This window comes from Sinohyriopsis cumingii, chromosome 6 (assembly GCF_028554795.1).
Source record: "Sinohyriopsis cumingii isolate HCF-2022 chromosome 6, ASM2855479v2, whole genome shotgun sequence".
Classification (NCBI taxonomy): Eukaryota; Metazoa; Mollusca; class Bivalvia; order Unionida; family Unionidae; genus Sinohyriopsis; species Sinohyriopsis cumingii.
Window position 1 is genome coordinate 149034895 of NC_142966.1, and position 17263 is coordinate 149052157.

At 34.1% G+C, this 17263-nt stretch overlaps 1 protein-coding gene across 1 annotated transcript in view; it reads right to left on the minus strand.

The window, feature by feature from the left end:
- Positions 1-7295, minus strand: part of LOC149798243 (uncharacterized) — a 99178-nt gene extending 91883 nt beyond the window's left edge. Inside the window, exon 1 of the mRNA XM_089963367.1 lies at positions 5699-7295. Within this exon, the coding sequence (XP_089819493.1) occupies positions 5699-5962 (264 nt within the window). The 5' untranslated portion in view covers positions 5963-7295. The remainder of the gene's footprint in view (positions 1-5698) is intronic.
- Between the last annotated feature and the right edge of the window lie 9968 nt (positions 7296-17263).

Here is a 17263-nt window from a genome sequence, read left to right on the forward strand (position 1 = left end):
TATTTGACAGTTTATTTCCATTAAAAGCACCTACCAGTGCACACAGACCCTTGATTGATAGTACGGTGCATTAGGAGCGTTAGGCGAGATGGATCCTGAATTATCTACATTTATTAATTTCGACCTTTCAAGTGGCATGATAATTTCAAAGAAAGAAGTTGTTGACAAGACTCTTATGGTCTGGTTCGACAGGGTGTGAATAGAATTCATGAATATATCTAAATAAATGTAAAATTAAGCCTTAGATTTTCAAATAAATCACTAACGAAATGCTAAATGTTGCAAATAAATGTCCAATTAAGTTAAAAACTAGTACATGTGTTGAAAAATGTATTCTTCCGGAATCAGGTCATTTTGGATCAGACTGATTTTCAAAACAAATGTAATTGCAATCCAAAACCTTTCCATACGAATCTGAAATCCAGTCTTATTGAAATCAGATCTCTACAGTTCTAGATGGAAATCTGACTGACACCGACAAAAGTTCATATTTTGGTGACCTTTGGAATTGTCTCAGCTCGTTTATAGTAAGTAGTCTGTCAGGAAAAGCTTTACATTCATATTCATGTTTGGGAGAGTTATCGTTAGTAACAATATGTTCGAATGACGTGTGTCAATTTAAAACTCTGCACAACAAACCGGTAAAAAAAAAACAATACAAAAATTTTGTCTTTTACCGAAGTTGTGTTTAACAGTTTATTTATTGGGTAATATTATACTAGCAAAATGAAAGGTTTAATGTGAAATGATGTCTTGAATTAAGCATGATATCAAGAATCGATGGATGCCGCGTGGTAAACTTATGGCTATTTAATAATAATAATAATAATAATAATAATAATAATAATAATAATAATAATGCTGATGATGATAACGACGACGATGACGATGAAGAAGATGCTGCTGCTGATGATGATTGTGATGATGATGACTCATAATTGTTAACAACAGCAGTTGTTTTAAACAACGCGTATGGGATACACGAGTTCAGCACATCGGTGATAAAAATCAACATATTGGTAGCAGTTTGGACTTATCAATTATAACAGTTCATATGTACCAATTGGACTTTTATTTGATATTAGTCTTTAGATATCAATCTGACATTTCATAATAACAGTCTGTGTATATCATATATAACAGAATGTATATACCAGTCTGATATTTAATTGTTTGTATATATCAAAGCTAGCAATCTGTATATTAGCCAATAGGATTTTTAATTGTACAGCATTGTCTGTCCACATTATGACATATTCAGCGATAGCAAAAATTGGCATTGCAGTGTATATCATATTTAATATGACTAGTAATGAATGGAATATTGTTTCTTGCTAGTGAGCTTGATTTAAATTCACATACTTTGTACACTTTTTCTTGCTTTAGTAGGCATTTTCACTTTCCATGTTTAATAAAAACCGACAGAGCTGGACATATATCAAACAAAATCTGTACATGCAAGATAAATCTTAGAGCGTATTTCCCCAGTGAGGAAATTGGCATAGTTGCAAATGTTGACATGCAGCTTGGACTAAACATAGTGATTTTTATGTATGCTGATTTTTTTTTTTGGTGGTGGGGGGAGGGGAGCGGCGGGTTGGTGTGTTAAATTAAAATATGCTACCTTTATGGACCGGTAAATCATACAAAGATATATTTGGTTGCGTCTGAAGTTGTGCCTAACTCCGAACAACAGGGGCCCAGATCTGCCGTCCTATAATGCACTCATTGGTGCTGTGTTTTCTTTTTTCTTTCTTTTTTCTACTGATCATTTTAAGCAAAATAACGTGTAGATATTGATCTGCCGGTGCATTATGCGATGGAGAATCCAGGTCTCGTCGTAATTTAGCGCTCGCTAAAAACGGGTCAAATACGTTGTTTCAGGACGATCACTTGGTATATGTTGGAGTATTTAACATTTGAAGAATCGATATTTTTACATAGCTAACAATCCAGCATTTCAAGATCTCTTAAAATGTATGTTTTGGTATGTATTATTCTATTTTTCATTTAAATGGATAAGGGTCACTACACAGAGAACCTTAGGGAAAAGTACTGTTATCTGTATTCATATTGTATGTTGATTTTTATCTTATAGATTGCAACGGTAATTTAGTGAAAAAATTAAATAGCTAGTTGTTTTTTTTTTCATTGCGGATTTGTATTATAAGATACGGACATTTTGTTTTTAGAAAACGTGTTTACGTGACCTTTAGATCTTATTGACAAATTTAATGGATTTGAGTTCAGGTCATTGGTTTCCCCTTTTGGAAAACCAGGTCACCTGATTTCCGATTGGCTGGCTGTTAAAAGGACCTGACCTTGTTGACATATCAGAATGATCTGGAAACGAACTTATGACACTCATTACGGTTCTGAAATTGTGTCTTAGTTTTCTTTATATAAGGTTGTGACTAACATAATTGAATATTCCTATCGTAAACACTGGTCTTAGTAGAGTTAGCTTTACTTATGTTCATTTATAATGCGAGAGGATTAATTTATTCAACCATTCGTTGGATTTATAAGGTGCTCATAAACTTAAGGGCTAAGTAATTACAGTATTTTGAAATTACTGTGAATTCATTTAAAGACATTTTGTATCATATAACTTAGACACATCAAGCTATGTATTCCCGACTAAAGGCACATCAGTACAATAGTATGAACTTCATTCGGAACTCAGCAAAACTCACTGGAATACTCATACTTTCGACTTGTGATATAACGTTTAGGACTATTTAGGATTTCACTCACCATACTGTAAGTTATTTTTAAGTTTTCGCTTTAATTCTAGGGAAATACATTATTTGTTTAATTTTACAAAACTTGTTGCTTGTCGCTTTTTTCTGTTACTTAGTTAACAGTTCCCATTTACATTTCTCCATAAACTAATAGGTGAATTGGTATTTTAAAACACATGCAGTTTGCATAGATCGGGGAAATATAATCAAATACAAAAAAGATTGCATGCTGGCGACTGTATTGTTTCAGTATGACACCGTTTTTCAGATCAAAATCAATTTACCACAACAACAAAAAGCCTTACTTGCCGATTTACAGCAGATCGTAAACGTCACTTATCTCTACAGGTATTATTTACTTTTCGCTGACAATCATGTTATTTCACATTAATGTTATTAAAAGTGTTAAGCAACTTCTTTTTCATTTGTTATGCATATTTAATTTAATTGTTTGTTTGTTTGTTTTAATTTTTGTATTCCATTGCATGCTATTGTAATGTAACATGTAACATTTTTTAAACTGGATTTGACATTGTCCAGAATATTTTTTATTATTCTTTTATACATTTTTGATGTAAACAACTAATAATAGAAACATTGTATCTAGTTGCTGACCTTGTTCCAAAATCAGTGACAGTTTTGATAAACAACTTTTTAAAAAATGTTTTATTATCTTTCTCAGAGTAAGAATCATTAAGTTGAGTCAAGGTCATACCTGGACCACGTGACATTTAGCATGTGTCAATTGGTAAACAAACTTCTATTTTTTCCAGACGTATGACCTTTTGACCCCCCATCGGGTAATCTATTTTGCGTCTTGCTTACTCGCATAACAGATGTTTTGATAAGAATTCTATCGGTCGTGCTTTAACATCTGACACGTTAAGTTGTATTATGTTGTGACCAGTTTGGGCTGAATTTTATTTTTTTCAAGTTATTGAATTCAAGTGATTATTTTCTCTTTAAATTCAAAAGTGCTCTGATAAATCTTGGACAAAGATATTTACTGGAAGTTATACGGAATAATTAAAAACTGGAATAATAGTTTCTGTGATTCAACAAGTGACTGTTGACACATCTGCACTTCGTAGGTTATTACAGACGTCATCACCTGCCATCTTGAATTTTCATCGGGATTTTAACTGTGATTCACTTAGAACTTTTCATTGATATGACTTGTGTTTTAATTCTTGGATTACAATTTGGATTTAATTCGCAATACCATAAGTTCTTTTTTTCTTTCATTTTCACTTTATATTCTAGGGAAATAAATTATTTGTTAAATTTTTACAAAGCTTGTTGTCTTCCCTCTTTTCTGTTACTTATTTTAAGAGCATAGACTGGTAACACATTATTTAATAAGAAACAAATGTCGCCACCACGCCATTGTACGTCCAATCTCTCCAAGATTCAGAGCTCCATCATACACATAGTTGATTTGGAATAACTTTGTCTTAAAAGTGAGACTCAGACGTCAAACTCCACCATCGCCGTTAAGTAAGTGCCTCTTCTATCTCGACTCAGGTCACAATTTTATTACCTCTGGATCAGTACCCACGAATGTAGTCCCAGTCTATTTTACATCATTTTCCCCCTCTCATTATGGGATACACGAGTTGAATTTAGGTTTTGTTTGTTTTGATTTAAAGGAAATTATGTATTCTTTTAGAATATGTGCATTATAGAATGGTTGGTTGTGTGTATGGTTGTGACGGTACACAGTGCGTATTGATACATTGATGCTGGTCCTGAAATGAAATTTATGATTCATTGCACGTTGTATTCTTCACAGTCCAGTTCACAATATGCCGAATAATCTATGACAAAAACTTCGCTGCGAGTTCATTTTTGAAGATACTCTAGATCAACACGTGATATATTATGATTGGGATACAATGGACAGCTCAGAACTGACAAACGAATGTAGAGACCATATAGCAACAATAATTGTGATCCGATTCCATCTTGTAATTTAGAATGAATTTTATATGCTATTCCTACCACAATCAACACAATGGACACGTTTGTATATTAAGAGTGAATCGAGATAGTTCCAAAACAATTGACCTCTTTACAGTGTTGTGATGATTTGCTATTAAAGATCAATGTAATACGCCTCTTGACTGCAATTTGAACTAAGGGAAATGCTTCGTAAAAATGCGCTAAGATGTGCGAACGGTCAAACCATTATGGAGTTGTAACAAGATGTGTGAATGGTCAAATCAATATGGAGTTGTAACAAGATGTGCGAATGGTCAAATCGATATGGAGTTGTAACAAGATGTGCGAATGGTCAAATCAGTATGGAGTTGTAACAAGATGTACGAATGGTCAAATCAATATGGAGTTGTAACAAGTTCTAAAAGGATTGTTATAATGACATGGATATTTTACCTAATACCCTAATACAGTTTCCACTTGGTCCAAGAAGAAAGTGTTGCTGATCTTACATCCAATTTGGTCGTGAATAAACTTCAACGCTCAGCAGCACATGTCCTTTTGAGGGACTATTGTTGCAACATTGAGAAAATTATGGCAGTTTTTTTACTCGTCTCTTTACTGTTTTCTTTGAATGATGCTTCGGTAGACGGCAACTGAAAAGCCAGATGCTATAGTCAAAATAGCCAATGTCATTATTCATGCATCTACTGTTTGTATTCTCACTTGTCAAGAAAAAAAAAACAACAAATTTTCTCCCACCACAGTTTGGCATCCAGTAACGATAAGCTGATTATCAACATTATTTAAGTTGACAATTTTGCCAAGACCATTATCTCGCGTGACAACAATAAGTATGTTTTGAAATGTAATAATATTTTTTAATGGTTAGATCTTCTCGTATACAAGTTACTGTCATTTTAAAGTATTTGACTCGACAATGTCCAATTCTGAATAATGTAATCAATTAAACTTCCGTTTGTTACATTTTAAAGTTGAGAAATTTCACTACTTACCGAACGGTTAACATTTAAACTGCCCCTTCCGGTTGGGTTGGAAGTGGAATCGTGACTTTGTATCTTGCCAGGGTATTCTATGGCTCCAACTGCATCTGATCCCTTGGTCGGATATTCTATGGCCCTAAAAGGTTCCGTTTCGGTAATGTTAGAATCCGAATTCTGGGGCGGACTGACATTATTTCTCCTCTTCCTCTTTTTCTGGTTTCTTGTCCGACTTTGGGGTGGTTCTGTTAAAAACACTGGGGTCTGAACAGCAGCCATGGTGACACAAGACAATAAAACAAAAGAGGTAATTAGATTATTCGATGGACAATGTTAAGATGTACCATAGTATAGACGTCTTTTGCTTTTAAAATATACAGAATCAGGTACTTTTATAATTTCTTTTGATTATACGTAATGTACATTATATCCAAAAGTTCAGATTTAATTGTTTATTTTTTAATGATCTCCTCTGAGCATTATCACACGATCAAATAGTTCCCGGATGCTTATCGTACGTCCAAATAGTTTCCGGATGATATATGTCACTTCTGAAATACTTCTTTCATGCCAGGTGTCCTCTTTCTGCGATAAAAAAGCACTAATTTCATAATTGCCCTGTTCTTATGAGGTTATCTCACACAAATCTTTTAGCCTCTCTGCGGAACACGCATTAAGAATTCTGATTCCACGGGGATTTGTAAACTTTGTCCTTTTTTCACTCTGAGATTTAACTTCTGTCGACGACACTATAGATCGAGCAAAATTTACCCAGCTGCTATCATTCCATTCTGTTGACGGGTATAAGTGGCTCGTTCCTGGCGTTATCTAGCGTTTGGCCCTCTCGAGTATAAATTTATGAATAAAGTACCCTTTGACGGCAATATTTTACAGGTTGATGGCCTGGTGAGTCGCATGCATAGAAGTACCTGTTTAATCGACACTTTAGAGTTTCCTTGTTTTCCACACAGTAATAGACCATCAAGATTGGGTCGTGTTTCCCAAGAGTGATTTGACAACACGATGATGTTATGGTATCGCGTTAACAAATGGGAAAAACTAGTACATTGATGAAGAAAATAACTCAAACTGTTTCACAACAAACGAACCGTCATGGAAATGTCCTAATGCATAGAAGTGGTATTTTCTGACGATTTCATTTAAAGGTTTTGAGGTATATTTAATTCGATTTCATTTAGTGTCTACGTGCAAAGTTTACTTGAATGAAGGAAAATTCATAGCGTATTTTACTAACTATTCAATCGCAATGAATGCGTTTGTAAGGCTTTTATATGCTGCCTTTATTTTCTACCGGCTCAAAACTATTCACGTGTACGCTATGTATATCCAGTTAAGTTTTCAACTGACACTGATCAAAATAGTCCTCCATGTAAAATAATAAAATATTATCTTTCTTCTTTTACAACAATTTTGAACAATAAAATCATCAAGCGAAATCTGCGGGTAAATGTCAAATTTCGGAGGCTCTTTGAAAAATCCGTTTACGTATTTTTCACAACACGTCTTTCTTCCTCGTAGGGTGGATTTTATGCCTTTGTCCTCAGCTATCTATGTCGTAATTCTGTTTTGTAACAACACAATGGTTGAAAATAATTGCGTTTCATTCAGTATCCACTGATCTCATGCACTTGCCTTGTTTGTGGTCCTACATAAACAGAAAACCGGCTCATCTGCCACTTTTGTCGTCTGCTATAATACGGTAGGAAAATTTGGATCGATTCGCTCTGTCACGTGGGGTCAATTTCACGTTATAACCACGTGTACAAATTTCTTGCTATCTAAAGCTGAAGAGTATAAAAAATGGTATTAGAACGGACAGCAATATCTCATGCTTGGAAATACAATCAATTCCTTTGTCCTGATTCTAGCAAGCTCTTATACCCTCTGAATGAAATCGACACAAGCATGCATGATAATTCACAGCATTCGATTTCTCGCGTTGATTGAATTGAAACTAATTTTTTTAATCTAAATTTTTCAAGTGAAAAATATAATATCTACGGAATTACATGGTTTAGAAATTTATTAAAAAGGAAAGAAGAATAAAAGGTTCCCGCGGTTTCTAATTTTATATTTTCATGAGAACTTTAGTTTATATATGTGTTAGGCTTACAAGGTTTAAAGTCAAGCTGAAAAAATTGTTCGATTTGACTGTCATTATAATGCATATATATATATATATATATATATATATATATATATATATATATATATATATATATATATATATATCAGAGATCGAACGATCAATCTTGCGCTGGTACTACCAAGTGTTTGGTTGTAGTTATAACATCTCTTAATCGATCAAGTCAAAATTGTATATAGATAAATCCATGCGATTCCATCTAACTCGACTCGAAGAATTATTATAAAAGTACGCATTCAATAAATCTACACAACATTTATGGCAAATTAATGCAAAACTTAAAACTCTGTTCTCTGTAATTTTGTCAAATCTGGACCGTAATATTCCAAATCCAAGCAAACAAAGACACGACGCCACCGATTACAGCTTGTCAAGAACCACTCTGAATTGGAGATAACTGCATTCGATTTTTCTGAGTAGGGGTACTAAAGGGCTTCCTACTTATCTGGTTGCATTCTGTATAGTGCCACTGTGTAGTAATTCTTTATGGAAATTACAAAAACGTGGTCGGTTTTCAGTTTAATTTATGTAAGCATGAAAGGCAGCTTGACCCCGTGTTGATATTCAGAATTGTATATTTGATCCAATACACAAGATAGATCACAACATTAGGTTTGTGTATAACGTGTCTGGAGCATCATTTTACACATAGTTTGTATATATATATATATATATATATATATATATATATATATATATATATATATATATATATATATATATATATACACTTATGGTCAGAAAAAGGTTTGTTAAGCATAAAAGACAGGTGGTACTTGGTGACTTCAGGGACAGGTACGTAACTGTCATAGCAGTCTGTGAAGCAGGAGGTTAGGGATATATGAAGGATTAGGTAGTTGGAAACATGAATATGTATCCGTACTTAAACAGTTAAAACCCGATCCGTTCTCTCATGACCCCAATTTTACTGCCTTGAACAAGTTCTAAATATTAGGACAAAGACGGTGTTATAAACGTACGAAAAGTGGATAGTTTTTGTAGCAATTCTGAAGACAAATATAATAATGGGCGAGGGTTGCACGGGGTGGGGGATGGGGTGAGTAGAGGGGCATTATTTAATAGGATCTCAACAAATAATGTTCGTGTAAATAAATATTCATATAAGGATGGAAGATGGTCAGGCAACTTCTTGCTTGGGATGATGTGTGGATAAATGTGTCAATGCTCGTGAATAGGAGCTTATCACGACGTCATTTTCGACAAACCAATTTGCTTAGGAACTATCAAAGGTCCTGTAATAGTTTTAACCCCTCGTTCAGAGATCCCCGAATTATTCAACCTCTAACCTTAGCAAATATTGGCCAAGTTCATACCGTGGTTCGAATCTTGAGCATTTGAATACTATCGCGTGTTGTTGGTTTGCCAACTGATTAGAATTTCAGTGACATGTAGATTTTGCGGTACTAATAGACATTATGAGACAGGTAGCCGTGGTAATCCGAATAGCCGTTAAGTCTTCGACAAACCCACGATAACAGACATTTCTGCATATCATTTAAGTAAAGCAGATACAATTTCTTAGATATCTTTGTTACCATGGAAACACTCATTTGTGACTGACGACAATTATATTGCATTTGCGATGCATGATTTCATAGCGTACGTCTTAAAAAAATGAGAAAATAGGACGTACATTTTGATATACTCGTTTGTTGAACATTCAAATTTGTTGTAAAGATAGGATACCAATTGTGGACATTTAGGCTTGATGCTGATTTCAAGTTTGCATGCACCGGAGTGCAAAACTAACGAAGTCAGTCACTGACCGTGATAAAGCTCATTTTTAAGATCCTAGATCACAAAATGACAGTCATTGAGTTGCCATTCATATTCACTAAATTGTTGAGAGAACATGGTAGATGGCATGTGTGTCCGCAAAACAGATATCTGAATCCTTTGCAAAGCTCCACCGAGAAAAAAAAAGGTAGCCATCAAAGCCGCCATGTTGCCATAGCAATGAAACATTGATGAAAAATCAATGTTTTGGCACGTCCTTCTTACTTGATTACGACTCTCATTAGCAAAGAGGCCTTGTAAAAATCAGATCTTCCATGTCTGGCGGGATAATTAAGGCAAACATCACAAACAGAAAACCTATATCATCCAGTCACGAGAACACATCGCTGTAACACACGCCACCATAAAAGTTGAAATTCTTTCTCAGATCTGCTCCTAAAGCAATATAGTCTTTTGCACTTCGAAATTAATTAAAAAAATCGTATCATTCGGATAACCATAGTTTACAAAACTGAAATCATATGTATCTAGTTTTTGTTTTCGATGCAATGAAAGTGCAGACACGTATGAAAAAGCCATTCTTCTGGCAGTGTCTTGCAACAGACAATTTTTATTCCTCAAGAAAATTCACTTACAAAAAGCCATACCAAAGCACGATCTTTGTCTACGATATTATTTATGGTGTATATTCCAAACAGGCAGCCGATTCATTGGAAGTCACGAGAAATCCCAACTAAGCGAACAAGATAACGCCACTGGAATACATCCATATGATAGTTTGTTTTTACTGTCCGCCATATTTAGTTTTAGCCCAACGTTAAGTGAACTGTTAAGCATTTCTTTTCTTATACTGGACAGAAAGAATGACTTGAGTTTAGTAACATAATGATGTAAGTAATAGTAGACTTCACATTTCAATAATAAGAAATTAAAAAAAAAACATGAAAAGAATTTTGATCATAGCCCACCACAGTACATGCGAAACAAACACAAGCGCAAAGCTTCGGGTAACTATGTATGCCCAGTCACATTTGTAAAAGAGCACAAAACCCCCTTTTTTTAGAAGTCATGTGCTGACATGCGCATTACTGCATAAAAGGAAAAAAAGTCATACAAAATTGGTGTCAATAAGGAGCTAATTTCTCACATGCTCTTGACCATGAATGCATTTCAGAATTTGACATCCGCTCCAGCCCTAGGGGTTGTGGTAGGCGTTTAGAGCAAAGCGAAAGCGTTTAGATAACAGCGCAGCCATGTTGGTTTCTATATCGGGACCTGATGTATGGATTCTTTGATGACCTATAGCAGTCATGTGCAACGTACGGCTCATGGACCGCATCCGAGACCTGGTCTTATCAGGTGTACGGCGTGGCTCGAGGCTGCAGATTTAAAAAAAAAGAACGCAATCCGACTCGGAATTCCTAGAGAACGATGCATGTGACTGGTCAACAACTGTAGATTGAAATTCTGAATATCTGATAAAGTTTGGCGTTCAAGCTTATGAAAATTGTTTAGATTTAGTGTATGCAACACAGGTTTAATATCGTGCCAAGGCACATGGAATAAAGTGCCTTGTCAAGGAACACTCACAGTAGTTGTCCTACAGTGCAATATGTCTGCCCTGATATTTGTTGTTTGGGTCGATCCAAACAACATAAATATCGCGGTAGACGTCTTACACTGTAAGAACATCCATGGCATCAATCTTAGACTGGTTTGATGGCAAGATTCGAACCCGCATCCTTCTTGTTGTTGAATTTGACATGCTAACCACTAGCTAACCATTGATCCACAGCGGATCTGATCTGGATGTTAATGATTCTTTCTTTTCACATCGAGGCAGAAATATTGGTCTTTGTGTTTTTACACAAGTACTTAACATAAAACAGTGCAATGATGTGCAGGCAAAAAGCATTTATTAGAAAACAATGTAAAATTTAAGCTTTTTTTTACAGATAGAATCAGACGCAACAAATACTTTTGAATCATGCTTCCTCTGAAATAAGACTACTCTCATCTTGTCCAAATGGGAAAATATAGAACGAAATGACAAAATACAGGCTATATAATTCAATTATCGTGCAGTGCTCTTATAAAAGGTGTAAAAAAGCAAATTAAATTTGTTTTTGAAAAAGCGAATTAGATTTATTCCTAAAACTCGTATGACCCTTCCCTTCATCTGCTCTCCCCAATGTATGTAAAAAAGTGAAGAAAAAAAAAGAAAGATGGCAACTTCTTATAATGGTATCAAAATCAGATGTCATTTTCATATGACTACAAAATGCATAACAAATTTCATGTCTACTTTGGATCCGACAAGTAACAAATGTGTCCAAAAAAACCTGAAGTACTGTTGCAATGGTCTGAAAACCCAATTGGGTCATTTCTTAAATACAAATATGCTTATAAAAATGTGTCTACCTCATTTTTTGTTGTTGTCTAACCATGCTAAGAAGGCGTTTGCCAAAAATGTCCAGAATGTAATCAACAATTACACAGCTCATTTCTATGAAGATCTGAGCAGGTTCCAGCAGCCATTGAAAATATGGATTATCATGCAGAAAATAAATTCACATTAACCTTGATCTGCAAAACGTTGGTCCCTGTGACAGGGCATAAAAGACATAAAATAAAAAAAACAAAACATTTTTTTGTGTGTCTATAAAATCAAAGTAGAGTTAATGTATTTGGTTTATAAAACCACAGATTAATACTACATCTTTTATTTTTCAAGTCACTGTTCATAAAATCTGCTTAAGAACCTATTATTAAGGTCCACCCCTACAGTCTTACCAGGTGAAGTCATGGGCTTGGAGTAAATACTGGAGTGGCTGCCAGTATAACCATTGGCTTCATCCATAGTTCATGCATCAGTAACTACCTTGATTAGCCATTACAGCGATAGCTTCAACTGTTGTTTTTGTTTGGGGTTGAACGTTGTTTCTCAGTGCAAAAATAGGCTATATACACAGCAGCCAGTATAACTGGTCAAGGAAGAACCTGGGAAAACCCAAGTAAGAACCACCAACCCATGGGAAGCTAATGGAAAACTTTCTTGCATAACCACATTGAAAAATTACCAACTGTAATGCATTGTATTAATATGTGCATACTGCTTTATCTTCATATGATAGAAGTTGCCTTTCAGTCTGCACCATATACCAATATTGTGCTGATATGCCCTCAAAACATATGCTACTTGAAGTGTCTTCTAGATTGTAAAAGAAAAGGCACTTATACACAAACTTTCAACAGATAAAGTAGGGATATTATTTTTTTAAACTAAAAATTGGGAAAATGAAAAAAGTAGGGCATAATGATATTGAGACAATCATGTATAAATATGGACATTATCGTGATGATGGAGACACATAATTCTGCCCAACTTTTCCCCCATGGTAGCCCCATTGTAGTTAAATATTTCATAGTTTTTCCTCAAATATTTAGTCATTTCAATAAAAAATACTTCTTTTTCCGTGAATTAACTGGTAGCAGGGACCATACTGCAAGCAGACAACCTTTATATGAAATTTCAATTCCAACATGGAAGATATGTTGCACAACAAATAGATGGACCATTGGACCATGCATAATTCGCAACACCAGATGATCCCTTAAAACTAGGTTGGGTCCACTTGAAAGCCTGTATACATGAAGAATCAGATATTAAGATGGAAAGGCTCTGACCTGACTTTTGAAATAAAACTGCATTTAATTCTATTATATTTGAATCCCTATCATATGTAATATACATGTACTCATAAATCACGTCCAACTGCAAACTGCACAGATCCAGATCTGCCATCCCATAATGCACTGGCAGGTTTGGGTCTGTGCCATTTAATGGGTGTAAATGGTGGAACAAGTTACACCACGACCTGCAAATCAGGGTTTATGTTGTTTGTAGTTGGATTTGACTTATTAGTGAGTATATATGGTATTTGTGTTAACTGAAGGAAACACCAGTTACACTTAGAAACATGAAACAAAAATAGTTTTACCCTTAATGACATATAAGCATATCAATCAGATAATCATTTCTGTACAATTAATAATGAAAATCATACTATAATTTATCAATAAGCATGGGAAGGCTACAATAAAAAATGTTACCATAAAAAATAAGTTAATTTATCATGTAGATGTCTCACAATTGAACCACATCATAAACCATACTGTGTTGATAGTCCAAGACAAATGAATCGTCAGTTTATTTAATTTTTTCTTTTTATTAAACAATACCAGTATATTTGAGAACAAAACAAACTTTAGCAGCATGTTTTTCAAACGATCAAGTTTAATTCTGATAATTTTTATAAATCTCTTTGCCAGTTACATTAAAACCTTATCGTAAATAAAATCAAATTAGTGTAGTAAGGTTAATCAAATGTATAACTGTATATACAAGTGTGCAATTCATGTACAACTGCAAACATTATAGACCCAGTCACATAATGCACTTGTTGATCAGGGTCCATACTGTTTGTTATACTAATTACTCCTAACAGACTGATGAACTCCAGATTTGCTATCATATAAGGAGATGTATGCATTTAGATCCAACTTACATGCAAGTGTATTTTGTTGTCTTTGAAATTCTCCTTTCTAAATTTAATTTGATTTGTTATAGAATAAAATATGACAAAGTTAATTTGTATCGATATTAATTTGTAAATTAGTTTGAATCAATGTTAATATAACAATATTAATTTGAAACAATGCGAATAATATATGTTTATTTGTATCTTTGCCATTTATGCCTCCAGAAAGGGTTGCTAAAATTTGATATCATGGTAAATAATAAAATCTTTGCAGTGTCATTCAGAGCAAATTTGTGAGAGACAATTACTAGCAGATATTCAATTAAAAAAGCACACAGGTAATTCAAGGTGTGTACAATAATAAGCTGATAAGCAATATTCTCACCTCTGAGAGCATTTGTATGATTTTTAGAATATCAAATCAGTTTGTTTTCCTTTACTAAATATGATCAAGACCTTTCAATAACCATACTTCCTCTAAGTGATGCCCTCCTCTTAAAGTAAGAAGAAACCAAAAATCAAAATAAAGAAATTAAAAATCTCTCTAACAGAGTTTTGAATATCTTTCTTATTCTTTGGTTTGTAACAATATTTTGTTTTCTTTACATAAAATACAGCCATAAAAATTATTCTTTCTCAATAGTTTTTATTCCTTAAGAATAAAGTTTTTATTCCTTAAGAATAAAAAGGTTGTCAAGCATTCAGTTTTAAAACTGAAAAGTGATTTTGCATTCTTTCGAATTATTTACATCTGACAAAAATAACTGGTAGTGTCTGAAGTGCCATAAGCAAGATAATATACAATCTTAATTTAAGGAGAAATAAAGAATTTTAGTGAAATCAGGGCAAGGTTTAGGTGGAATTTATTCATGAAACCCATTGATTGAGATGTTACTTGCCAAAATTTTTGACACTGAAATACCACTCGGATGCAGGTATGAAACCCAGACAAGTCATACCAAAGATTTATAAAAATGGTACAAACAGCTGCCTCACTAGGCGTTCAGCATTAAGAGGTTAGTGTTAGGACTGGTTGGCTAATGTAATGTGACTGGATGGGACATGATGCTACATGTCTGTGGCATGGTGTCCCTGTGCAAGACATCACTATAAACTGCCACACTGCAGACGCTCATAGTGATTTGACTAAAAAATAGTTAAATCTATGTTAAAAACCCAAATCACACACCCACACACACTTGACAGATTGCATTATAGTTCATACAGTCAAAGACAGTTTTTTTTTTGCAGGGACTTTTCAAAGGGTATTTTTCTTGATGAAATTTCACTTTATCCATGTTACCTTTTGACTACATAAATAGGTTCAAAAGAAGTAAAAACCTAACTAATTAGCACGCCATTATATAAAAGGGATGCTACTCCACCTGGTAACTATGTCTATCATGTGTCATTTAATCAATCACATTTTTATCCCATTTTTGGGAAAATACATAATTAAACAAATTTTGTATTTAAAAGTGATATATTTTATTCTTTTAACTTTTTATTTTGGTTTACAGCACAGCAATACAAGTAGGTTATTTAGTGCTGAGACAATTAGAATAAGGTGTCTTTCCCCAAGACATCATAGTAACAGATCTAGGTTGGTCCAGTGGTAGGATTTGAACATGCACCCTTTTGGTCCTGAGTTTGGCATACTAACCACTGAGCCACAGGAGCTCCTTAACATTTACTACTTTCTCTGATAAAACTCAGAAGTTCTGTGTAAATTCGATGAGTTTTTCAAAAGATTCAGTATCTTTTCAAGGGATAAACCAACTATTTTCAAAATTTAAAGAGTTTTCAAGGTGACACCTCAGATTAAAGGCTTTTTCAAGGTTGTATAAAGCATGGACATTTGCTCACATTTAAAATACACCATAATGAGAAAGAAAGTAACAGACATAATGCTCTGGTAAATCTGGGGACATGCTTTCATCACAGTTCGGCTAGCATTGTTAAATACATGGAATCTTGTACACACAGAGTGATTCTCTAACTGATTTGAGGTAACACAAAATGCTCTCTTTATTTAAGGTTTCATGTGAAAAATATAAATACACTTTCGATTAGCATCAAGCGACACTCATTTATGGTGCGTTGTAAGTGTAGTCTTTACATTTTGTGGGTTACAGAAACTGATTGTGAAACTAATAAACAACAGGCCTAAGTGGGCCTGAGAATGCTGAGGTGGCTGACATCTGCCTGATAGCTAAATGCAAAAGATGATTAAGAAATATGGATCAGTTGGATACTTTTTCGGTCAAAGTTTCTTCCCATGCTATTGTTCACGTTTTACAAAATCCAAACTGTTTCATGGTTTCTCTATATTTTGTCTCATCCATATTCGTTGGCACATCTTTATCATGTTCCATATTTTGACCCTTTCTTTTTCTACTTTTAGTAACAACAGCCATGTTTGATGGCAGATTGATATCAATTGTATAACTTAAAAGCCATTCATGCCATAATTTGGTTCAATTCAATTGTGCAGTTTTGAAAAAGTAATTTCAAGTTTTTTTTTGTTTTTTGCAATGGTGTCTATACCTGATTTTATGACTGACATCATGTACAAGTCTGAAAGTCCTTCATGCCAGGACACTTTGTCAAATATGGTGTAATTTTGATTGTTCCAGTAAGACAAACTTAGACCTAGAGAAGGCACTTTCAATGTGGAACAGTCACCCATAGATGCATTGAAGGATTTTGTATCATTTTCATACGAGTTCTTTGACAATTCTGAATAACCTGTGATATATATATTTAAAAAAGTAAATGCCTTCCCTGTGTGCCACTTTTAAAGGAACAGCTCTGAGAGGTTTGTAGTAAAAAGTCAAGTTTTATTATTGGCAGTAATGGTGGCCATATTTGGCTCAGGATTGCCAATAACTGTACAATAATACAAGCCTTTTATGCACGGATGCTTTCTGTCAAATTTGGTCAAGTTCTTTTAAATGAATTTTGGACAGATATACTTTTTCTATTTTTTTCTAACAGCAGCCAAATCTGAATGCAAATGAGCATCTTTGTATAAAGTTTGAAAACCCTTAATACCCAGGATGATTTCTGAAATATTCAAATAAAATTCTAAGCAGCAGTTTTTGAGCAGAAATT